General features: G+C 38.6%; 2 protein-coding genes across 2 annotated transcripts; both read right to left on the bottom strand.

The window, feature by feature from the left end:
- Positions 1-11,140: 11,140 nt before the first annotated feature.
- On the bottom strand, positions 11,141-12,937 carry LOC134300404 (GTPase IMAP family member 8-like). Its single transcript, XM_062985092.1, has 2 exons — positions 12,358-12,937; positions 11,141-12,264 (listed from the first exon to the last, which is right to left on the bottom strand). Exons 1-2 carry the CDS (start codon positions 12,935-12,937, stop codon positions 11,141-11,143), a joined length of 1,704 nt encoding a protein of 567 aa, XP_062841162.1.
- Positions 12,938-16,932: 3,995 nt separating this feature from the next.
- On the bottom strand, positions 16,933-17,631 carry LOC134302060 (GTPase IMAP family member 9-like). Its single transcript, XM_062987062.1, has one exon. It carries the CDS (start codon positions 17,629-17,631, stop codon positions 16,933-16,935), a length of 699 nt encoding a protein of 232 aa, XP_062843132.1.
- Positions 17,632-26,868: the final 9,237 nt, after the last annotated feature.

The raw sequence follows: 26,868 nt of genomic DNA, 5'->3' as shown, positions 1-26,868 counted from the left end.
GGTTGCTGTCGTTCTGCCTCTCTTATCCGATCACTCAGGTTTGGGTAGGGAGGTGGGCGCTGATGTCCTGTGAAAGCCTTCATGACTTTGTTACCTGCTCGCTCTCCCTTTTAGTTATGCTGTAATAATTAGGGCTGCCGGAGTCTAAAACTCTCTGTAAAACTGTTTTACTCAACTAGCATTGTACATTATTAACTACATTCTTTGTTGTTTTACTCCAAAGGCATTCTGATGGAAACCTGTTTACCCGCCGAGGTTAAGGATTAAAGTCGAGACTGCCGTGACAACTATGCTGCTCCTGCCAGATGTGACGAGTCTGGAGTAATTGCACCAAGAATGACAAGAAATCACTACAGACTTTATTGAAGACTAGAGCGAATAACAACTCTATTATTATTTATCTATTTATTACCAGTTATAACTTTTAGAGCATTTAATTCTGTGTTTGTATGCTTTGTGTAAATTGTGCATTTATTTAAAGTATCCTCCAGACCACCCAAGAAGGATGGGCTCTGCTGAGTCTGGTTCCTCTCAAGGTTTCTTCCTGTAATTTTCAGGGAGTTTTTCCTTGCCACAGTCGCCCTCGGCTTGCTCAACAGGGGTTTTTGTATCTGTTGGTCCTGGATTTTGTAAAGTTGCTTTGAGACAATGTCTATTGTAAAAAGCGCTATATAAATAAAGTTGACTTGACTTGACAATAGGGTTGGGCGGTATGACGATATTACCGTATACTGCGGTATTAAAAAATGGTGACGGTATTCAAAAATGGTGACGGTATTCAAAAATGGTGACTGTATTTTTTAAATGCTGTATTTTGCTGCTTCAGGTTTACCTTGAAAACTGAGACTTTAGGACATGCGCGCATCCACAGTAAGGGAGGGGTGGGAGGGGTAGGCGGTTGGAGCTCGCTGATTGGCTGTGGGGTGCTCACTGTGTAAGCTGATAACACAGAGAGACGAGTGAAAAGCCACACTGGCCAGTGTTGCCAACTTAGCGACTTCGTCGCTATATTTAGCGACTTTTCAGACCCCTCTAGCGACTTTTTTTTCTTCAATAAAGTGACTAGCGACAAATCTAGCGACTTTTTCTGGTGTTATTGGAGAATTTTGGAGACTCTAACCTGAAAACACACATTTTGTTCTGCAGTTACTGTCCTCAACGAGCAGCGGTGAGCTGCCGTGAGCCCCTTCCTCGTCCCAAAGCACGGGCGGTCAGTATCACAGTAAGTGTTGCCAGATTGGGCGGGTTTCCACCAAAATGAGCGGATTTTGTTGGAAATTGGCAGGGAAAAACACACTTTGGCAGGTGGACAAATTTGGGCTGGTTTGTAATTATTTTGGCAGCTTAAAATATAAATAAAAAAAGCTATTGCTAAAGCAGGTGGAATATAAATAGGTCTCCCTTCTCACTACCTTCTCCCACCACATCCAACCCGTTGTCAAAAGTTTGATTGACAGGTTATTCTTTCCAGTCCAAGACACTGTTGCCACACCCATCAATACACTGATTCATATGTTAGACAAGTGATTTGAGTTGAATATGAAGGTAAGCAAGTCTCGTACATACAACCTCTCATATGTACGAAAGGGCAAACTTTCATTGCTTGCAAGTTTATTTTTATTTACATGCAAAGGGTTGTGTGTTCTAACAAATAATGCATTTTACAAACTTGGTAGGCTACTTCAAAGACATGCAAGCATAATTTGTCCTTTATTATGTATAATTACTAATCTGTACATTTTAAGATATTAATTTGTAGGTCATGATGGTTTAACTGGTTTATTATTTGTGAAATGCTAAACATCATCTGCTTATCCTGTGTTTTGGGTGTTTTATCATGCATTTTGGTTGAAAAATACTGTGGCAATCTGGCAACCCTCCCCAGAGTAGCTCAGTGTTGTCTTAAAAAAACAAAAACAAACCACGAATTAACAGAAGAATGTTCATTTGTAGTTCTAAACATATTTAGTGTGTTTTTACCCACTTTTTGTCTCTCCCACGATGTTATTTCTCTCTTCTACAGCGTCAATTACATGCAAATGGATCATATGCAAATTAGGCGATGACGTCATTTAGCGACTTCCAGCGACTTTTAGGACAGCCAATAGCTACTTTCCTTACTGAGGAGTTGGCAACACTGACTCTGGCTAGCGTTAGCTGTGAGCTAACAAGCAGAAACTGGAAAACGGCTCATCTTTTAATTTTTCAAAATCAAAATTTTTTATCAGTTCAACCGGAAATGAACACAAGCGCGTGCATGCACGGACATGTACTTATTTACTAAATATATCTTCAGTGTAAATCGAGCACAAGTGTTGAGAAAAAGGAGCAAACAGTAGTAATAACGTTACACCCAATCCGCTGTTCTGACTCTTGTCTGCCATAGATTTTCCTGCCTATGTAAGAACTATTTTTTCCTAAATAAAAGCGCTATATTAAGAAAAATGTTTAAGAATGAAGTGCACTATAGGGCGTAGGCAGCGAGTGTGTAGGGAAGAGATCGGATTTGTACCGTTTCCGTGTTCGTGTTTTGCACTGAGCTTGTGTGACATTTAAAGTAGTGTTCTCGTTAACCACTCAAATGTTTGGACTTTAAATTATTTTAACATTACTTTACATCACCGTCATCGCAACATGAACATTTACATTCATATTTTTTGTTACGGTATAGAACTTAATTCTGGATTACAGGCATAACTAATCGTACACGTTCATACACTTTTAAGAAATATCTGTAACTATAAAGTAAGCAGTTAACTTTTGAAATATATTGAAGTGTGTAGCCTGCTGTCATTCTGTTTTGTGTGGGCAGAGAGAGAGATTACAATGCCAAAATGTTATGTGTTAATGTTTGTGTTAAAGTGTAATTGATACACATGCATTTATACTTATGCGTATTTATTATAGATCAGATAAGATAAGCAATGTTTGACGTTCAGATTGTTAAATCTTTTTATAATAGATCACTGAAATATTGTAATTGCACTCAAGTGTGTACACTGTAAAGTTTGTCCCCCCCCCCCGCGGTAATACCGTATACCGCGGTATTTCCTGAAGACGGTATAAAAATCGGCAATATCGCCCAACCCTACTTGACAAACAAAAAAAATAAAAATCACACAGGACCAAAAGCAGCTGATGTAACTTAAGTGGCAGCAATCAACTGCAGTCAATAGGCTTGTTCGAGATGAACTGCGCCTCGCCTTGGTGGTCAGCGAGAGCTGCCGGTTGCAGGAGGTTAAAAGAAAGCCGTCAAGTCGGACAGTCGCCACCTGCAACCCACGTGAGCTACAGCGGATCTCGCTGCGTTCTGCGTGGCTGATGAAGTGAATGCAGTAGAAATAGCTCTGCTTTTGCGTGAAATCGAACTAAACATTCTTGATCATTGAGCAGGTTAAGCCCAGCGTTTGTTTTCCAAATCCATAGTGGTGAATATAGATGACCATAAAGTGTCAAAATAAGTTTCTGTAAATAAATATAGTTTTACTCATCATTCATTTATCTTGTAGATTGTAGATTGAAAAAAAAGAAACAAACATGTTATCAAACACATATTTATGTTAATGAATAGATTTAAATATCTGTCTACAACAATTTAAATAAATAGACCTAAACTAAGTAGCCTATTTTTCAAGACTATTGAAACATTTCACATGAAAACGTAAGAATACATAATTCCAAATATATGGTTTGTTCAAGGTAGAATCAGTGAATGTGATAAACAATGTAAAAGTGTTCCAAAAATAATTAGATGGAAATTATAAAGTGCACTCAATCAGACCTTAATCATTATGGTTGTGTATATGGTAAATAGACTGCAATTATATTGTGTCAAAGTGGCTTAAAGTCCAAACTGTCTACACTCAGTGTCTGGAGGACATCAATAACTGGATGAGCCAGAATTTTTTACAGTTAAATAAGGACAAAACAGAGATTGTTGTGTTTGGCAGCAAAGAAAAGAGGACCAGTGTCAGTGAACACCTCAGTTCCCGGGCTCTAAAAACCAAAGACCAAGTCCGAAATCTTGGCGTTCTAATAGACTCAGATCTCACATTCACCAGCCATATAAAAACCATCACCAAAACAGCCTTCTACCATCTTAGAAATATAGCCAAAATCAAGGGTCTAGTGTGCCAACATGACCTAGAGAAGCTGATCCATGCTTTTATCTCCAGTAGGGTGGACTATTGTAATGGTCTCTTAACTGGACTTCCCAAAAAGACCATTAAACAGTTACAGCTCATTCAGAACGCTGCTGCTAGAGTTTTAACTAAGACGAAGAGAACTGAGCATATCACTCCAGTTCTAAAATCTCTACACTGGCTTCCAGTTAGTTACAGAATAGAATTTAAAGTGCTGCTACTGGTCTATAAATCACTGAATGGGTTCGGCCCAGAATACATCTCAGAAATGTTTAGAGAATATAAACCCAGTAGATCTCTTAGATCGATGGACTCAGGTCAGCTAGTTGAGCCCAGAGTCCAAGCTAAACATGGTGAAGCAGCATTTAGTTGTTGGGCTGCATATAACTGGAACAGACTGCCAGGAGATATTAGATGTTCCTTAAATGTAGAAATCTTTAAATCCAGGTTAAAAACATTTCTTTTTTCTTGTGCCTATGATTGAGCTCGAAATTTTTGCTATTACCCTTATTTTACCATATTTCTTTTAGTTTTTCATGCTCTTCTAAATTGTAGTGTATGTTTTACTATGTTTTCTTTTAGTTTTCATGTTCTTAATTTTTTACCTCTCTTGTTTTAATTTCATATTCCCTAAATTGTAGGTTATACTTTACAATATTTTTTTTGTATTTTTCATGTCCTTAATTTTTTTTATCTCTCTTGTTTGAATTTCATGTTATTAATTGTAACTAAATGTTTGCAAGAAGTCTTTCTGAGGTTTTAGATCTCAGGAATGTTTTAATGCTTTTAATAATTTTTTTTTCCTTATGTAAAGCACTTTGAATTGCCACTGTGTATGAAAGGTGCTATATAAATAAACTTGCCTTGCCTTGCCTTACATCAGGGGTCATCAAACTACGGCCCGATGCTTTAATTTGACCGGCCCCTTTAACCACTGCAGCAATACATGTTGTCTGGCCACTGTTCATCTTCGAACTCGGGGGGAAAAATAACAGAGGAAAATTGGCCACCCGGAGTCTCAGTAGATTATACGGCAGCGATCCAACGGGTGGCGCTCCGAGCATGAGGGTAGTGATTGGCGCATCAATGGAGAGATGAGTGACCGCAGCCACTGAACTGTGTTGCAAAGTGGGATTTTGTTATGAAAATCCTTGTGTCCTGTGTTAATTTCATTAAAGCTACTGCTCTTAACTACAGGCAGTTTCAGGAATTCTTGTCTGAGCTGAAGATGTGCTTTACTGAGATCCGCTGGATGAGTCGGGGCTAGTTTTGAAATGTTTTAACGACCTGCTCCCGGAGATCAAGGCATTTATGCATCCAAAATCAAAACTCAAGCACATTGTTTAATTTTTATGCTTCTCTTTCCATTGCTCCCCGATCTCAATAAAACATGCACTCAAAGTAACTACCGTTTTCGACAGCATCTACTTCTGTGAGCAGACTTTTTCGAAGTTGAAACACCTTAAATCTCCAACCAGATCCAGACTCACTGATCAACATTTATTAGCTATTATGACTGGCAGTAACAAATATGGAACCTGACGCTTACTGTCGTCAGGCAAAAGCAGGCTCACAGTTCACACTGATTTTTTAAGGAAACACTGTACGAGGTAGGATAAGGGAAATTATTGAAATAAATAAAATTTCTGCATTATCATTATGAACTACAATTATACAAAGCACAGACAATACATCCAGTATACATAGTAAATAGCTTTTTTGGGTGTGTTTTCTATTTCACCTGCGGTCCGGCCACCGAAACACTGAAGAACAGTAATCTGGCCCTTTGGTTAAAAAGTTTGAGGACCCCTGGTCTACATAATTATTTTGTCTACGTAAGGACTTAATCACATTTACCCTGCTTTAGGCTTGTTCCAAAAATACAACATTTTGTAGAGGATGTTGTCCCCCTCTATAGTCTCTCAGAATTTAGAGGTCATTTCAGACTCACCAAAGGACAAGTGGAGGTACGTAGAGTATGTGGAAGCCACATAATCATCCAGATGGTTTCAATGTTATCATGATAACCGTCTTTTCTCTCACTTACATTTACATTTTCAGCATTTAGCAGACGCTTTTATCCAAAGCGACTTACACAGTGAGCGGAACACAATGAGCAATTGAGGGTTAAGGGCCTTGCTCAGGGACCCAACAGTGGCAACTTGGTGGTGGCGGGGCTTGAACCGGCAACCTTCTGTTTACTAGTCCAGTACCTTAACCACTGAGCTATCACTGGCCCTAACAGACAAGCTTGAGGCGCGAACCCGGGTCCCCCAGATATGAGGCGTTCGCGTTTCTCAATGCGCTACAATTACACTTACTATTTAGGATCTTATAAACACGTTTGGCCCTGTCTATATGAATCCACAGCAAACAAAATTGCCACTGACAAAGAGTGTCCTAGCCTGTCTATGGACACTGTCGAACCAGGAGTCATATAGGGGTATTTCAGACCGATTCAGTATCACAAAATCCACTCTTGCCAAACATCTCCATGAGTTTTGTACTCTGGTAAATACACACATGGCACACCACATTTCCTGTCCTTTAGGACAAACCCTGCACAATTCTTTATTAGGCTTTCAAGCAGCTGTATTTCCAAACACTATCTGTGCAGTAGATGGTGTACATTCATATTCAGAAGCCACACTGTGACAACCCCCTGGCATATTTTAACAGGAAACAGTTCTATTCTATCATTCTCACTGGATTTCTGAAAGCAAAGTTTAGGAGACTCTGATGCCTGCACATGAGGAATGTCCAGTCCATCAGCTCAGCAGTGTCAGCTTGTTGCATTCTACACAATGTTTGCTTGGAGCCAGGAGACCAAGGTGATGATGTGCAGGATGAAGAGAATGATGAACAGCATTCACTACAACCTCACAACCAAGATGCAGTTTATTATAGAGACATAATAAAAAAAATGTTTTGTGTCATCTTTAACTTTATGCCTGTTGGAGATCATTTTATGTTCAACTTGCTTAACTGTTCACAGTAACAGTAATTGTGACCGGGGTGCCCACATGTTCACATGCCACTGTATTTTATAGATGCATTGTTAAACAGTAAACTTCAGTATGCTCACCGATGTGCCCAGTATGATTCATTAATGAATAATAAGGTTAATAAGTACATTGTACAATTGTGTAGAAGTTTGTGCTTCTTCGAGCATGGACACATCAGTTATTTAGGCATTGATGATGAATAGTGGCTGTGGTTTATTGAAGATGAATCTCTTAACACAATCATCATCTGAACAAGATTGTTTTGTTCTTCCAGAACAGCTTACCTTCTGGCCTTGGTTCTTGTAAAGAAACATGACACCATGCTCATCCACACATTTTTATTCATGTAGCATTTTTTAAAATGTTTACAGAGAAGAATGAAAAATAAATAAAAGTGTAATAGTGATAGTGGTATTAAAACAGTTAAGATATAAAATATTAAAGCAATTTAGATTGCTTTATATTAATAAAATTAGAAGACAAGAACCATCAGAAGTTCTAGAAAAACATCAAGATAAAAAGATCTGTTACATTAAAGAAATATCAGGTAGCCTACTTGTGTCTTTTCATGATATGGAATGATAATTATGACATATGTTGCAATTTGTACGAAAACAAACTGTCATGCTACTAGAAAGCATGATAGTATTTCGCACATATCAGGTCTTTAAGACAAATAAACTGACATTTACATTTTAGAATGAAACGAAACAACCGCCAGAGATTCAGCGGAGCTTCTGGCCAATGAGGATTAAGCTCTGTCGTCATCAAGCCGTCTCTCAGGCAGCGCAGCCCGTGGAGAGCAACTGCAGTGAACCGCTTCCACCGCCTGCATCCGCCCCGCTCTCGCGAGATTATAACCAGTCTGTCATCGTGACGCGCCGGTGGCGCCGACGCAAGTCGGACAAAAAAAACTAACCGGCATGCACCGTACCGAGCCAGGCGGCGATCGGTCTGCGCAGCGCCGGGTTAAGTCGAACAAGCCTATTGTGTGCAGCGTTCTTACACCAGAAACTTTCTCTCTCACTCTCACACACACATCCTTCAGTACACCTGTGTTTTATACTGACTATATCATCATCAATGTATACTTTTATTAAGACTGAATTAATTACACTTACCATGTAAACTTGAGAGCAGGAAAATGGTGCTGTCATCTCCCTGTCTCCAACCGAAGAAGTAAAATGCATGGGTGGAGTTTAATTAAATCTAAATGCATGGGCAGAGTTGAATTAAATCTCTGCTAAGTTAGGTTAACACCGATCCAATCAACTCTGCCAAATAACTCCAACACTGAACACAATTTAAACCTGAATGTGTTAAAATGACACTTTGAACTCTGAAATGTTTAACTCTGAAATTTCAACACTCAAAAGCAACAGTTTTTGCTGTGTACATACACAAAATCATTTATTACTGTTATTATCACCATTAAATCACATCACGTCTACACATCTGCAGTTATAATCTAATACATGCACTAAATCATTTATTACTGTTATTATCACCATTATATCACTTTACATCTGCAGTTAAACTCTAATACATGCACTAAATCATTTATTACTGTTATTATCACCATTATATCACATCACGTCTACACATCTGCAGTTATAATCTAATACATGCACTAAATCATTTATTACTGTTATTATCACCATTATATCACATCACGTCTACACATCTGCAGTTAAACTCTAATACATGCACTAAATCATTTATTACTGTTATTATCACCATTATATCACATCACGTCTACACATCTGCAGTTATAATCTAATACATGCACTAAATCATTTATTACTGTTATTATCACCATTATATCACTATACATCTGCGGTTATAATCCAATACATGCACTAAATCATTTATTACTGTTATTATCACCATTATATCACTTCACATCTGCAGTTATAATCTAATACACACACTAAATCATTTATTACTGTTATTATCACCATTATATCACTTTACATCTGCAGTTAAACTCTAATACATGCACTAAATCATTTATTACTGTTATTATCACCATTATATCACATCACATCTACACATCTGCAGTTATAATCTAATACATGCACTAAATCATTTATTACTGTTATTATCACCATTATATCACATCACGTCTACACATCTGCAGTTATAATCTAATACATGCACTAAATCATTTATTACTGTTATTATCACCATTATATCACTTCACAACTGCAGTTATAATCTAATACACACACTAAATCATTTATGACTGTTATTATCACCATTATATCACTTCACATTTGGGTCAAAGACGAGACGTAACTTTTTAGTGTCCCCACTTGATAAATAATATACAATTATATTAATATAAGTGGATATACCTTCAATCTACTCCATTTGTACATCTTTACAGAAACCTAAAGTAATTTTTACGGAAAATGTATGATTTTTGAAAAAATAACCCTTGAAACCCCCAAAATGTCATTCAGTGCAACGGTCCCCCTACCTCTTTAAGTAATAAAACATTAAGAAAAAACTAATTAATCTTAAGTAAAACTTAAAATTTACTGCTTTGGCATAATTGTACAAATGTCATGTGTGACATATTAAATAATATTCAATCAGATGTGTTTTTTAATATTAATAATATTCAGGATACTTGCAGTCCCCATTTTTCCAATCTTCAGTTGTCATTCAGTACAACGTTAATAAAAAGCCTTATTTTAATATGCAATCAAGCTACTGCAGTCATGTGACCAATTATAACAACAAAAGAAGACTACTGGGGACCCTTCAGCACGCACACGAGGTCAATGCGTTTTAACATTATTTGATAATTATTTATTTTTACTGACACAGTACATTAAAGAACAAAACTGAGTGTCATTCAGTACAACACAGGAAACGTAATATTATGGTTACTCTTGTAAACAAACAAGGTTATTAACATTTAAATGTGAATATGTGTAGAAATGTCTTTGAGCTAAGGTAAAATTTCTGTCATTCAGTACAACAGAATTTCGCTGATGCACTAAATTGACAATGACATTGTTATACTGACTTTTTAATGTTTTAAAATTATTTTTAAATATTAAAACCACTTTTTTCTATTCTAGTCTTCCTTAATAAGAGCAGTAATTACAATGAATATTAATAATTATGTTTTTGATGAAGTGGTCCCTGAGATTTTGTTATTGTCAAGTACGATGACCTGCCATTCATTGGGCAGGTACTGCTGTCTGTAGGAGATGAGGTGCAAGTTAGCTGCATCCTACAAAATTGAAACATAAATTCCTTTGTGTGGCCAAATCCACATGACGAAATTTACTACCTTAAGTCTGATGTCAAAATCTTAATCGCAGAACCAAAGCCATGTACAGCAAGAACCTCAAGGTTAACAACAAAAGACTGGAAAACATTTGTTCAGTTCATGAAATAAAATGTGACTTCAAATGGTTTTCACGGCTGAAAGAATTTAGATTTACTGCAGCAACTTTTTCACGTGTTATGACACAAATTCCACACTTCCACACTGTTCTGGTGCCTTACAAGTTGTTATGATTATATTACTACACATCTGCAGTTAAACTCTAATACATGTACTAAATCATTAATTACTGCATTATCACCATTATATCACATCACATGTCTACACATCTGCAGTTATAATCTAATACATGCACTAAATCATTTATTACTGTTATTATCATCATATCACTTCACATCTGCAGTTAAAGTCTAATACACACACTAAATCATTTATTACTGTTATTATCATCATTATATCACTTCACATGTCTACACATCTACGGTTATAATCTAATACATACACTAAGATGCATTTCTGTATCTTCTGTGAATTAATTCATCTGGATGATCAAATGTTATAAAAAAAAGATCAGGAACAGAAGCAAGCTTTATATCACTATGGAATTTAGCTCAACCATGCAGAGGAAGTAAGAAACCCTTGGAACAGGAAATAGGAAAACACAGTCATCTTACATTGTCTACCTTCCTCTATTCCTCTTTCTTCTTCTTCTCTTGTTTGTGAGCATAAACAGCAGCACCAACACATGTAGCACCACTAGCTACAGCCATAGCAGCCCCACAACCAGCAGCAGTACCAGTAACAGTAGCAGTAACAGTAACAGTAGCAATAGCAGCACCACCAGCAAAAGCCAAAATACCAAGACCAGCACCTACAAGTATAGCTCCACAGACACCTAATATAATATATGTTTTATACTTTCTCCAAAACCGACTGAATCCACTGGGTTGAGTTTTCTTTTGAGCCTCTTTCTTTTCTAACTGTGATCTTAATTTATTCATTTCCTCTTGTTTCTCCCATTTAATTTTGTCTTCTGTCTCTCTTTTTATATTTTCAATTTCTTCTTGTCTTTGTTTTTGTTCTCTTTGCTTTCCCTCTTCTTCCTCCTGCATCATCCTCTCTTCTTCCTCTCTTTTGAATCTGGCTGCTTCCTCAAACATCTCGTTGGAGTAGCAGCTTCCTCCGTTTTGCTCCACCATTCTGTCGATCTTCTCTAACAGCTCACTGACCTGCTCTCTGTTAATTGTATCTCTATTGTTGAAGACGTGATAACCACCTCCACACTTCTCTACAAGCTTTCTTAAAGATTCATTCTCACTAATGAGATCCTCCACGTTTTCATCTTCATCTAACTGATCTCCATGAGTGAAGAGAATAATTGTATATTTCGCCACATCCTCTCCAAATAACATTTCAATTTTCTGAATAACTTCCTCTTCCTGTTCTGTGAACCTGATATTTACTGGTAGAACCATGAGGAAAGCGTGAGGTCCTGGACTGGATAAATAGATACTTCTTCCTATCTCTTCATCTAACTCTTCATAAGCAACATTTGCATTTTTTATTTTGTTTCTCGTATCAAAGAGCCCTGGAGTATCAATCACTGTCACATTCCTGTCATCAACACGTCCACTCTGAGCTTCACTCTTACTAGAGACAGAAATCATACTACGTTTAGATTTAAAACGTTTCTCTCCCAGGATGGTGTTTCCTGTTGCACTTTTCCCAAAACCAGTTTTCCCCAGCAGAATGATTCTTCTGTCTGAACTGGTGGAAATTTCTGTTTTCTCTTTTTTTCTGTGTAGATGTGTTGCTGTTTGAAAAAAATGACATGTTGTTTAATAGTAATAAAAATACAAAGTTATGAAATTAGTAAACAAGTATTTAGAACTGAATTATAACTCACCAGATTGTAGATATGTCTGTACAACGTTTACAATCAGAGATTTCACTTGTTCATCAGAGCCTCTTATCTTCTTGTTGTTGAAGACGTGGTATCTGTTCTCATATTTCTGCACCAGCTTCTTCAGATCATCAGTTTTATTGATAAATTTATCAATTGTCTGATCCTCTTCCAGTTCGTCTCCCCTGGTGAAGAGGATCCAGGTTTTCTTCAGACGATCTTCTCCTAAGAGATCCTCAATCTGCTCCACAGTTCTTCTCTCTTCTGCAGTGAATCTGTCTGCACTGATGACCAGAAGATACGAACAGATTTCTGATTCTGATTCACATGAGCTGAGAACATTCTGACATTTCTGTCTGATCTGTTCATCACTCAGTTCTGTGTTACAGAATCCTGGAGTATCATAAACAGCGACCGGGATTCCACATACAGTGTCACATTCTTTCTGAACATCTTGAGTCACAGATTTGTGACTCTTCAGTGAAGAAAAAGCTCTTTGTCCCAGTATTGTGTTTCCTGTTGCACTTTTTCCTGAACCTGTTTTTCCTAACAGGACAAAAGTAAAATGTGTCTTTGTGTCCATTTCTATTGGGAGCTGAAAAAGAAATCAGACTACAGCTGTGAGGAAAATACAAAACAAACACACAAACAGAATGTTAAAAAAAAGAATAGTGTCACTGGAAATAAATAGGATTTAATTTATTTACACTATTTCTGACTTGGTATTTGAAATAGAGAGTTGAGTTTTATATAGAAAATGTAATGAGGCAGAAAGGACCCAAGATGCAGATTCTTAAAAAATAAACTTTATTAATTATTTTGAAACAAAAAACAAAGCAAAAGACAGAGACCAGAACAAAAAAGCAGTCGGGAGAACCCCGATTGCGCCGCAGGCTCAGCAGGCAACTGAAAAAGAAAAGGCAAAATAATAAATGAATGCGAGGCACGAACCCCGGTCGCTCCGGTGCTGGGCGTTCGCGCTACAGTCTCACCTACTGGAGGATAAAGAGCCGCTAGGCACAAGCTAAAGATAAACGTCTGGACGAGGCATGGCACCAGACGCTGAAATCCTGCTATTAGCAACAGGGGAGCTAGCACAAAGCTATAAACAAACAGACAGCGCGAGGGCTGAGCGAAATCGCACCACTTTCCCTAGGATGAAGGAAATCAAAGGACTATACCTCAGCACAGCGCTTACAATCCCGAACGGCCTAAATACCGTCCAGGCTACCGTCTTTCCCTGCAAAATGGGGACGAGAGGACGTTCTCGCCACCGGGCTACACAGGCCAACACAAACAAAAGGTGCGACGACCACTGCTGCACACAGGCAGATTAAATAGGCCAGGTGCAGCTGCAGGCAATTGCCCTAATTAGCCGCCCTCCTACTTGAGGCCTCACTGGGTTTGGGACTGTAACGCCTGCTTCGCCGGGAACTCGGGGTGAGTTCGCCAGCTACCGCAGGCACCCTAACAGAAAAGTTTCCCTTTTTTAACCAATAACTGTTTAGATTAGTGATTGTTGAACCAATGCAGATGATTTAAGTTCCTCTCCAACAGCTAATTCTTGATATTTAAATAAAAGCTGAGCTGCAGATATCACACATCAGCATCATGGAGTGCAAGTCGATGTTGTGCAGACATTCAGCACCCAAAGCGTTCATGTAGCAGTTAACCAAGCACAACTACAACCATAACTTTACATTTCTGTAAGACACCGCCATCCGCCCACCACTAGAGGGAGACCGCGTGCCACACCCAGGGATAATTAAGCGGATTGACATCAGCTGTGCAGCCTCTTTATAAAGGCTGCGCACGGCTCACTTGGCGCAGAGTCTTGTGTTAATCTAGTAATACCAGACCTCGCCGGTACTTTGGTATTTTCTTCTTAAAAAAAGACATCTTTCGTCCTCTTTTTCCTCTGTTTCGGGAACATTGGTTTTCCCCAAAAGAAAGACCTTTTTGTTTATCTCCCTGTTTAAATAACTGGAACAGTTTTAGAAAAGTAAAGTAATTCATTATTTCTTTAGTAACCTCACACCTTTATTGAGGTCTCTTTGAGTTCTGAAACGACTACCCAACAGCCAGCGGGTAGCTCATCAGATTAGTTTTTCTTTGTGTATTTTTTTTTTTGGGTTTGTTTGGCATCCTTTGTTTCGTTTCCCGCCTGTTTGAGGCGCATATGTTAATAAGCGATTCAGATCGCGGTTTCTTTAGTTTACCCTATAGAGTAGTGGTTAGTGCATCAGTATCTTGAGCTCAGTACGCTGACGTGCGGGGTTCAAAACCACAATTTTATTTTTTATTATCAAGTTGCGGTCTCCGCTAATTCAGTCAGTCTTTCCTTTCAGTTTTCCCTGCGATCCCGGTTCGAATCTCGCTCACTGCAATTTTTCAAATCTGCTTTTGGGTCTCACCTGACTGTTATTTAAGATCTGGGAAAACACAACACGAGGCGTTTGAGCCCCGTAACAATTTCAGCATAGTGTGTGTGTGTGTGCTTTTATTGTGTTCTGATCATGGTTTCTGTCTTCTTCTATCCCTCTGTTTATAGGTGGAGAGCTGAGATAAAAGGGAGGAGCCGTTGATGTGTGGGCACATCTACTATGAGGCGTGTCTTAGTGAATAAAACTAGTTTACAGAGAAAGAGTCAGACAGTGGTGGAAATGAATTGTTGTGGTGTTTGATCTGAAAAAGTGATGCAGTCACAGTCAGATATAAAAGCAACATTTACAAAAGCTTTAAGTTTCGCCACTTGTAACAGTTAACCAACAATTGATGATGTCCTTTTTATCAATTAAAAAGTTTGGAACAATTTGAATCACTAGTTTAATACTAATAATAATACTAACAACAATACTAACACTACTACTGCTACTACTACTAATATTAATAATAATAATAGCAGGCGGCACTGTGGAACACTCCTGTCACTAGCTCTATAAGGAATTGTGCATGTTCTCTTTGTGTCACATGGGTTCCCTTTATCTACTTTTATTTCTCTAGTTGGATTTGTCACTCCAATAAACTTTTAAATCTGATTGGGTTGGTGTGTGATACCCTGTCATAAACTGGTACCCTATCTAGGTGTTTCCTTGCCTTGTGTTGCTGGGTCCACAATACAAGGCAAGGAAACGGAAAAGGATCGAATCCAAGTTACCAGGAGCAGTGTTGCTGTGCAGCACTTACTTTACCATCAACAGAGGTAGAAGTACAAGTAGGAGTTAGTATAGTATAGTAGCAGCTCAGTAGTAGTACTACCCAGATCTGATTTATACTGATTTATTCCTGAACCAGTCAGAATTGTAGTCTAATAGGTTTAAACTACAGCATGATGTAAACTGAACTCGAACAGGAAACCAGTGAGATTTAAATTTAGTATTTATTACAAAACGAAGTTAAGTTGGTTTAAAATACAATTGTAATTTCTCACTCAACATTCAGCTTCATCTGTTCAGTAATAATAGAATTAAATACTTAATAAAAGTTTCAAAAGAAAAAATAACAACAGTTTTATCAAAATTCATAATAATAGCTCACAAGAAAATAAATCTAATAAATAATTTATCTATTTATGTTCAACAAACTTTTAAACACATTTCTGTTCATTTCTATTGTACTTTTAATGATTTTGTTTAACAATAAAACTCAATTTCTATTCATTTATTTTTTCTAGTTTCAGTGTAACATGAGAACGCAGATGAAATTCAAAGCGTTTGCTCATTTTTTTTAAAGGATTTTTTTTATTCAAGATTTTCCAGTTGTTTTTCTTGCAAGTTTTTTTATTCTAGTATTTTTTCCCTGAACCATTAAGAAAAAGGGAACAAACTAAAGGAAACAAAGGTTTAGGTTTATGAGGTTTATAAAGTTAATGCTTACCTTATAAGTAGATTTTTCTGTAAAAGAAGTCTGGGCCACTGGTGAACAAAATGCTTTCGCTTTCCTGCCTGAACACACTAAAAAATGGAACTAAACTCCTCCTACTAACATGCTGTATTTTATATTGCAAAAGAAAAACAATTGCTGTGTGTAAGGTGTTTAACATGTTTTCCTTCTGTGCATGTGGGTTTCTTGCCACCTTATAAATGCTTGTTTGTTGGTGGTTTGTCTGCTCCATCCAGTGTTTAAAATTAATGAGTGAGTGGATTTAGGGCAGAGAATTAGGAGGAACCTCAATTGATTCTGTGGTCAGTAAAACATGTTAGTGTTGATTTTGACCTTCAGTTTGGATCATTGCTGGAAAATCCAACAACAGACCAGTTTACTAGTGGGCAGGTTGTATAATAATGCTAATGATTTTGGAAATAGATGTCCAATAAGCTTCTGGTCAGGTGTCTATACAGTGTTAGTTATTATCAAATGAGTTCTTTTATCACTATTGTTTACTGTTTCAAAAATTACTTCTGAAATAAATTACAGTAGCAACATTTTCTAGATTAAAATGATTTAATGTTCAATAATTCAGTACAACACAACACAATGTTCATCATATCAAAGGTACAGAAAAATATAACAGCATCATTTCCTGATGCACTATGGGAATTAATTTATTGATCATGTTCAGTAACCACTTCATATTGATCAGTGATTAGTCTTTGCTTGATATTCCATCCTTTCTCTTTTCTCCTCCCTCCGCTCCTCCTCCAAAATCCTTCTGCGCTGTTCTTCTGCTCTTCTCTCAGCCTCCTGCAGCATCTCCAGTGTGTAGCAGCTGTTCCCATTAGCAGAAACCATGTTGTTGATTTTCTCCAGTAGCTGATAAACCTGCTGTCTGTCTGATTGATTTTTATTGTTCAGAACATGGAATTTTCCACCACAGCGACTCACTAAACTCTGTAAGGACTCATTTTCTGAGATTAATGTCTCCATGTCTTCATCAAGTAGATCTTCATGTGTGAAGATGATCATCGTGTATCTAAAAGCTTCCTCACCATAACTGAGTTTAAACTGAGACACTGTATCTGCCTCCTGCTCTGTAAATGTGGTGGGTTTTAATACAAACAGAAAAGCATTAACTCCTGGAGGAGATACATCTACACTCCTTTCTATCTCACTGCTCAGATCTTCATCATGTGTGGAGTAGAAATAATCTGGAGTGTCCACAACTGTCCATTTCTTTCCTGAAATCACAACACTTTGTTTCTGACATTGTTTGGTAACAGATGAGGAGCTTAAATCTGCAGCAAAACTCTTCATGCCTAAGATGGTGTTTCCTGCTGAACTTTTTCCAACACCAGTTTTTCCCAGCAGGACGATCTGAACTTCACTGTGAGAAGCCATGTCTTCATCTTGTAAAGCATAAAATGTCATAATGTGAAGAAAAAACTATAGCAATTTTAAATCCTTACATAAGGGTTGCAGCAATTTAGGCCATAAAAAAGAAAATGTTTTTACAGAACACATAGCTTTAATGAGTGCAGAGTCTGAAGCAGTACAAATTAGCATGAAAGGTATTAGCAGCCCTCTCCAGTGCTAAAATACCTATCCCAGGTTCATCTTGTCTGCAATCAAATAAAAGTCAAAGTAAATGTAAGAAACTCTGTGTTTTTTTTATTATTTACATTTTACATGTGGATCATGTGGGGCAGAAAAAGAGGTCAAACCAATCCGAATTTAGTGAAGTGGGGTGATACATTTACATTTTTGGCATTTAGCAGACGCTCTTATCCAGAGTTTAATAGTGAACATGGGAGCTCCTGCCAGCAGTGAGTTGCAGTAGTCCAGCCGTGAGATTAGGCAAGGCAAGGCAAGGCAAGTTTATTTGTATAGCACCTTTCATACACAGTGGCAATTCAAAGTGCTTTACATAAGGAAAAAAAATTTATTAAAAGCATTAAAACATTCCTGAGATCTAGAACCTCAGAAAGACTTCTTGCAAACATTTAGTTACAATTAAGAACATGAAATTCAAACAAGAGAGATAAAAAATTAAGAACATGAAAAATTAAAAGAAAATATTGTAAAATATACCCTACAATTTAGGAAATACGAAATTAAAACGAGAGATAAGCAATTAAAACATGAAAACAAAAAGAAAATATAGTAAAATATACCCTACAATTTAGAACGTACACTACTCTATAAAAAGAATTATTAAGAGCATGAAAAACTAAAAGAAATATGGTAAAATTTCAAGCTCAATCATAGGCACAAGAAAAAAGAAATGTTTTTAACCTGGATTTAAAGATTTCTACATTTAAGGAACATCTAATATCTCCTGGCAGTCTGTTCCAGTTATATGCAGCCCAACAGCTAAATGCTGCTTCACCGTGTTTAGTTTGGACTCTGGGCTCAACTAGCTGACCTGAGTCCATGGATCTAAGAGATCTACTGGGTTTATATTCTCTAAACATTTCTGAGATGTATTCTGGGCCGAACCCATTCATTGATTTATAGACCAGTAGCAGAACTTTAAATTCTATTCTGTAACTAACTGGAAGCCAGTGTAGAGATTTTAGAACTGGAGTGATGTGCTCAGTTCTCTTCGTCTTAGTTAAAACTCTAGCAGCAGCGTTCTGAATGAGCTGTAACTGAATGAGTTTACAAGTGACTGGACCAGAATCTGAGTAGCTTCCATGGAGAGAAATGGCAGAATCTTCCTGATGTTGTAGAGGAGGAACCGGCACGATCTTGTCATGTTGGCTACATGAGGAGAGAAGGTCAGCTGGTTATCCAGGACAAAACCAAGGCTTCTTACATTATTAGATGATCTGATCTGGGAGTCATCAAGAGAAATGACTAGGTCCTGGGTTGAATATTGATCTCTAGGTATGAGCAACATCTCTGTCTTGTGTATCTGAAGGAGGAAATGACAGAATGAGCTGAGTATCATCTGCATATGAGTGGTAGGAGAAGCCATGGGAGGCTATGACCTTACCCAGAGAGTAGGTGTAGATAGAGAAAAGAAGTGGGCCAAGTACAGAGCCCTGAGGAACACCAATTGAGAGAATGCACATGGGGGGGGGTATAAATCCCCTTCACGACACTTGGTAGGAGCGCCCTGCCAGGTAGGAGGCCATCCATTGCCATGCCGAACCAGTTACTCCAAGGTTGGAGAGAGTAGACAAGAGAATGCTGTGATACCTGATGTCCAATCACATTTCAGAGGTGTGTTTTTGGTATGCTGCTCCTGACCACCTGCTTTACTCCGCCCTTATTTCAACATGATTTTATCTGACTATCTGTGGTGCTGAAAACAAAAGTGAAAAAAACAATCCGACATTTTGTTCTCTGAACCTCACACATACAAAATGGAGTGAAAAAAGTGGCGCTCCAGAATGATCCAGAGCAGAGTCACAACAATGTTTGTTGCTTACGTTGCTTTTTTTTGCATCAATCCACTGACTGTACCTGTTTCTCCACAGGATCATATAAAGAAAAACAATATTATGTTGCTCTAACCCAGCTGTTCCCAAAGTGTGGGGTGCACCCCCACTCGGGGGGCGTAGAAGCATGACAGGGGGGCACGTCTGAAAATAATCGTGGAACCAATGTTTTAACGTCAGAAATTTTTTTACGGTGGACGATAAACAAACTGTGTTTTCAGGTGTGTCAGGATTCATTCTGACAGAGAGTCTAGATCAGAGGTGCCCAATACATCGATCACACAGTACACGCTGGTACATCGTTCCTCATTTAAACAGGTCAGCGTGACTGACATGAAATGTGGCCACCGTTTGTTTAATTTGCGTTTTGTTACCATGACTACACCTCATAAAGCAGCGCATTATATTAATGTAAATAACATTTAATGTAAATAACACATAATTTAAATAACGCAATGTAAATAACACTTACTACTGCCACACCTAAAAACACTGTTTAAACACAATAAAAATTGCTTTATGAATCGCTTTATAAATGATAAATCGGACTAGTTGTATTTCACACTATGTGATGCTGATGTAGAAGTACAGGGGTTGGACAATGAAACTGAAACACCTGGTTTTAGACCACAATAATTTATTAGTATGGTGTAGGGCCTCCTTTTGCGGCCAATACAGCGTCAATTCGTCTTGGAAATGACATATACAAGTCCTGCACAGTGGTCAGAGGGATTTTAAGCCATTCTTCTTGCAGGATAGTGGCCAGGTCACTACGTGATGCTGGTGGAGGAAAACGTTTCCTGACTCGCTTCTCCAAAACACCCCAAAGTGGCTCAATAATATTTAGATCTGGTGACTGTGCAGGCCATGGGAGATGTTCAAACCAATCTTTCACCAGTCTTGCTGTGTGTATTGGTGCATTGTCATCCTGATACACGGCACCGCCATTGGATGCACATGGTCCTCCAGAATGGTTCGGTAGTCCTTGGCAGTGACGCGCCCATCTAGCACAAGTATTGATGATGGCAGCCCAAACCATCACTGATCCACCCCCATGCTTCACTCTGGGCATGCAACAGTCTGGGTGGTACGCTTCTTTGGGGCTTCTCCACACCGTAACTCTCCCGGATGTGGGGAAAACAGTAAAGGTGGACTCATCAGAGAACAATACATGTTTCACATTGTCCACAGCCCAAGATTTGCGCTCCTTGCACCATTGAAACCGACGTTTGGCATTGGCACGAGTGACCAAAGGTTTGGCTATAGCAGCCCGGCCGTGTATATTGACCCTGTGGAGCTCCCGACGGACAGTTCTGGTGGAAACAGGAGAGTTGAGGTGCACATTTAATTCTGCCGTGATTTGGGCAGCCGTGGTTTTATGTTTATTGGATACAATCTGGGTTAGCACCCGAACATCCCTTTCAGACAGCTTCCTCTTGCGTCCACAGTTAATCCTGTTGGATGTGGTTTGTCCTTCTTGGTGGTATGCTGACATTACCCTGGATACCGTGGCTCTTGATACATCACAAAGACTTGCTGTCTTGGTCACAGATGCGCCAGCAAGACGTGCACCAACAATTTGTCCTCTTTTGAACTCTGGTATGTCACCCATAATGTTGTGTGCATTGCAATATTTTGAGCAAATCTGTGCTCTTACCCTGCTAATTGAACCTTCACACTCTGCTCTTACTGGTGCAATGTGCAATTAATGAAGATTGGCCACCAGACTGGTCCAATTTAGCCATGAAACCTCCCACACTAAAATGACAGGTGTTTCAGTTATTTTGTCCAACCCCTGTATGTTCTACACAGTTGAAACATTACACTTGAGAGTGTGTCTTAAGGAAATATAGAGCTGTTTTCTTCTCTCCAAAGAGTCAAAATGTGAAATGTTAAAATCACTTGCTGAAAAGAAGAACCTGAAATAAAAAAAAACTGTTTACAGTAAGCTCAGAGGTTTCCTGGGTTATAATGACCAAAGGGTTCTAATTTTACTTTATTAATGCTGTAGTAACGGTTTCCAAAATGGTCTATCGACATGTTGTTTTGCATTCTTCCGATTGTTGATTTCTGTCATGGGTACATTTAGTTTCTATGCAGGAGCAAGCATTGCTGCACACCAGAACAGTGCTCTGTCACTCCTGTGCCAGCTCAAATTCAAGTTCAGCTAAAACGTTCTGCAGGTTTTTGGGGGTGCTTTGTTGTTGTTGTTTTTTTTTTAAAGCATAGGAACAGTTCTGTATTAGAGTTGGTCCACCAGATCTTGCAACTTGACTTTCACAGTTCCCCTTAACATTCAGGACAGTGAGAATAACCAGAAAGCTTTATTCTCAGATTCTCAATCAGGTTCTTAGAGGAGTCCATGGGTGAATTCTGTTAGCATGAGGTTTAAAGAGTCAGAGAATTTGTCAAGCTTTTGAACTGTTATCATAATTACAATTATTGACCTGCCAAAATAAGCTGTTAGAAATCAGGTAATGACAAACAAGTTATTTACAATTAAACACATTTTTGTTTAATTGTGAAATATAAAATTTCCAATAATATTAAATATAAAAAAAAAATCTTTTCTTCATGTTTGCTGCCTTTTCAGTTTAAAAATCAACAAAACAAGTAATTTGGCCAGAAATGTCCTGTAACATTAAGCCTCTGTGTGCTCTGGTGCTTCTATGTGCCACGCCCCCCCTGTCCATGAGCACACTCTGTCTCCTGCCACGCCCCAGCTCATGATTGGTTCATTTGAACTAATTGGCTCCAGCTGCCATCTATTTAAGAGGTGCACTGGAGCACAGACTGCGTGAACTGTTTTGTTTGTTTTCCATGCTGCCATGCTGCCATGCTGCCATGCTGCCATGCTGCCATGCTGCCATGCTGCCATGCTGCCATGCTGCCATGCTGCCATGCTGCCATGCTGCCATGCGCCATGCAATCTAGGTGCTCTCACTTCCGGTTTCCGGTGGTACGCACGCTGAGACTGTAGCCTAGTTGTTTGTTTGTAGCCATTAGCTAAATAACTTTTTATATACGTATGTTTTAAACGTTAATCTTTTGCGCGTAGTTGATATATGTTTACGCTTGTTTACTAACGTAAATCCGTGCTTGTGAAAACTTCTGCTACCGGCATCCGAACGAAGCCGGTTTTAGTTTGTTTTGTAATTCAGCGCATAAACATTTTATTCATCCAGAATTAAAACCGCTTTCTGTCTGCACGAAGCACGTTTGTGTTTGTTTGTTTTTGTATTTTAGCGCTTAAACATGTTTGCTTTGTGGAGAGTTAAAGCCGTTTTCTGTTCGTAGGAACTGCGTTCTGTTTATTTGTTTTGTACACCAGCACATAAACTCCGTTTTCCTTTAGAATTACAGCCGGTTTTGTCGGAAACAAAGCGCGTTTGTGTTTGTTTGTTTTTGTACTTCAGCGCTTAAACACCTTTGTTTTGTGGGGAGTTAAAGCCGTTATCTGTCTGTAGGAACCGCGTTCTGTTTATTTGTTTTGTACACGAGCGCATAAACACCGTTTTCCTTTAGAATTACAGTCGTTTTATCCGAACGAAGCGCGTTTGTGTTGTTTGGTTGTTGGTTTTTGTATTTCAGCTTATCAACGCCTGTTTCGTCCGGAATTAAAGCCGTTTTTCTGTGACTACCAGCAGAAGCGCCGGTGTAACCAACATAAACATCCACTTCAACTTCAACTCATCTTCTAAAGCTAAGTACTGTTATTATGGCCCAGCAGGAGCTTTATTTCCCTCTTCCGAGTGTAATATGTTCAGTTATTCCTTCTCCGTGTTTAGTGATAACTTTATATGTGATAAGTGTAGACTAGTTGTTAGTCTGACGGAGAAGATCTCAGTGTTAGAAGGGCGCATTCGGGAGTTAGAACAGACTACTACTAGTGAGGGCTTAGATTTAGCTGTAGCAGTCCCGAATGCCAGCAGTTCAGGTACAGAACCCCAGACTCCGGCATTAGAGCCCTCACAGCGGGGCGACTGGGTGACGTCTTGGCGACATAGTCGTAGGGCAAAGCACCGACCATCTCAGTTGCACGTGTCCAACAGGTTTTCCCCACTCAGTGAGCCACCCGCTGAGAAGCCTGTTAATGTAAGTGCTCTGGTTATAGGAGATTCTCAGCTCCGACACGTGCGTATTGCAACCCCCATAGAGACACCAGCAACCATAGTCACTTGTATTCCGGGGGCCAGGGCGCCTGACATCAGAGCAAATCTAAAAGTGCTGGCTAATGCTAATCGTAGATTTTCGAAGATTGTTATCCACGTCGGCACTAATGATGTTCGTTTACGGCAGTCTGAGGTTACTAAGAGTAATGTTAAAGAGGTGTGTGAGTTAGCTAGGTCGATGTCTGAGGCAGTAGTGTGCTCTGGCCCCTTACCGATTCGACCCAGTGGCGAAACCTACAGCAGGTTGTTGTCGCTGAACCGCTGGATGTCTAAATGGTGCTCAGAAAACTGCATTGATTTTGTAGATAACTGGTCCACCTTTGAGGGAAGGCCTGGTCTTTTGAAGCGGGATGGTGTCCACCCCACGTGGGAGGGTGCTGCTCGCATTTTTTGCAGCATAGGTGACAGGCTTTACCACCGCGTTAGTGTAGCGGCAGATAGTGTTAAATGACTATCCAGAGCCAAGACCAGGCAGCAGACAAACAGGCCAAACCGACTGTCTGCGAGTCGCCATCGGACGTCACCCGGAATCCTTAGGTCACAAACCATTGAGACTGTGTCTGTTTACCGTGGCAGGTGTAAGCCAAAACAAAATCAAAAAGTATGTCATAATAACTTAATTAAAATTAAGCTAAATGAGCATCATGAAAAACATAGTAAGGCTAAACTAAAGTTAGGACTTCTAAACATCAGGTCACTGGCATGCAAAACAGTAATTGTAAATGAAATAATTACAGATAATTGTCTTAGTGCACTTTGTTTAACCGAGACCTGGGCTAGACCTGATGAGTATCTAGGTTTAAATGAAGCATCTCCTCCGGGTTACAGTTATGAACATAAGCCACGTCTTAGCGGTCGTGGTGGAGGAATAGCCACAATTTATGATAAAGACATAGGTCTTACTGTAAAATCATCTCCCATAACAAACTCGTTTGAAGTTCTTATCTCTGACATAACCAATAAAGGTTCATCTGATAAAAATAGTATGTTTAAACTGGCTACTGTTTATCGACCCCCTGGTCCTTACTCAGAATTTCTTAACGAATTTGCCGATTTTCTTTCTAAATTAGTCTTATCAACTACGAAAGCTTTAATTGTTGGTGACTTTAATATTCATTATGAGGATAAGTGTAATCCACTCAAAACTGCGTTTGACTCTATTTTAGAATCTTTAGGCATCACCCAAAATGTAACAGGACCCACTCACCGCTGTAAACATACCTTAGATTTAATACTTACTTATGGTATAAACATAGACAACCTGGAAATTGTACCACAGAATGACTTAATTTCTGATCACTCCCTACTAATTTATGAAGTGTCCCTGTCCAATAATATACAGCAACCACATCGTTTTAAATGTAAGCGCACTATTACATCTGCAACTGCAGCAGTGTTCATAAACTGCCTACCAGAATTACCAAATATATCAGCATCAGAACCTAAAGAACTAGATCAGGCAACTCAAAACCTAGAGACCGTATTGCGCACAACCTTAGATAACGTAGCCCCACTCAAAACTAAACTGATTAGGGAGAAAAAACTTGCTCGATGGTACAATGACCACACATGCGCACTTAAACAAGCAGCACGGAAATTAGAACGCAAGTGGCGTCACACTACAATGGAAGTGTATAAGATTGCTTGGAAAGATGCTCTAACTGAGTATAAACATGCACTTATAAAAGCTAAATCTTTATATTATTCGTCCCTAATAGAGAAAAATAAAAACAATCCTAGATTCCTTTTTGAGACAGTGTCCAAATTAACTACAAACGTCAATGAAACTGAATCTAATACACCACCCGACTGTACCAGCAATGGTTTTTTAAAATTCTTTAATGACAAGATAGAAAAAATACGACTTCAGAGTCAAAGTGTGTCACTTGCCAATGTTAAGTATGGACTCACTCCGAGCAGCATTGGTGATAATAGTAACGAGTTAATCCAACTAAATTCCTTTAATCCAATCTCCCAAAATGAACTAACTGTGTTGATTAAATCATCGAAGTCATCATCGTGTATACTCGACCCTGTTCCAACTCGTTTACTTAAAGATTTACTCCCAGCTATTGTAGAGCCCCTGCTTACATTAATCAATGCATCCCTTAGCCTTGGGTATGTACCTACATTGTTTAAACGTGCTGTTATTAAACCCCTGATTAAAAAACCTAATCTTGATCCACATGTACTAGCTAATTATAGGCCAATTTCAAACCTTCCTTTTGTCTCTAAAATATTAGAAAAAGTCGTTTCCAAACAATTATGTTCTTATTTGAATGAAAATTGTATTCATGAAAAATTTCAATCAGGATTTAGACCCAACCATAGTACCGAAACCGCATTAATTAGAGTAGTTAACGAGTTGTTAATGTCTTCTGATAATGGATGTGTCTCTTTTCTTGTTCTATTAGATCTTAGCGCAGCGTTTGATACGGTCGATCATAACATTTTACTGGAGAGGCTAGAAAATACAGTAGGTGTTAAAGGACTCGCACTCTCTTGGTTTCAATCATATCTGACTGACCGCTCGCAATTTGTTTATGTAAATAATAAATGCTCGGAAACTACAAAAGTAAAGTGTGGTGTTCCACAGGGGTCGGTACTTGGACCGCTATTATTTACACTCTATATGCTTCCACTAGGTGAAATTATTCATAAACATGGCATAAAATTTCACTGCTATGCGGATGACACACAGCTGTATATATCAGCCAAACCAAATGATACTGACACAATCAGTAAGATTGAAGATTGTGTAAACGACATAAAAAAACTGGATGTCGTGTAATTTTCTTTTACTTAATTCAGATAAAACAGGTTTTACTTGTTGGCTCTAAAGCTGCAAGAGACAAGTTGTCCAACCTGGTGCTAAACCTAAACACTTTCTCTGTTACTCCCAGCCCAGATGTGAAAAACTTGGGTGTCACGATAGATTCAGATCTTTCCTTTGATACACACATTAATAATATCACTAGAGTTGCTTTCTATCATTTGTGTAATATCTCTAAAATAAGAAA

This window comes from Trichomycterus rosablanca, chromosome 2 (genome assembly GCF_030014385.1).
Source record: "Trichomycterus rosablanca isolate fTriRos1 chromosome 2, fTriRos1.hap1, whole genome shotgun sequence".
Lineage (NCBI taxonomy): Eukaryota > Metazoa > Chordata > Actinopteri > Siluriformes > Trichomycteridae > Trichomycterus > Trichomycterus rosablanca.
The sequence above is the reverse complement of the archived record's forward strand: the minus strand, read 5'-3'. Positions and strand labels throughout refer to the sequence as shown.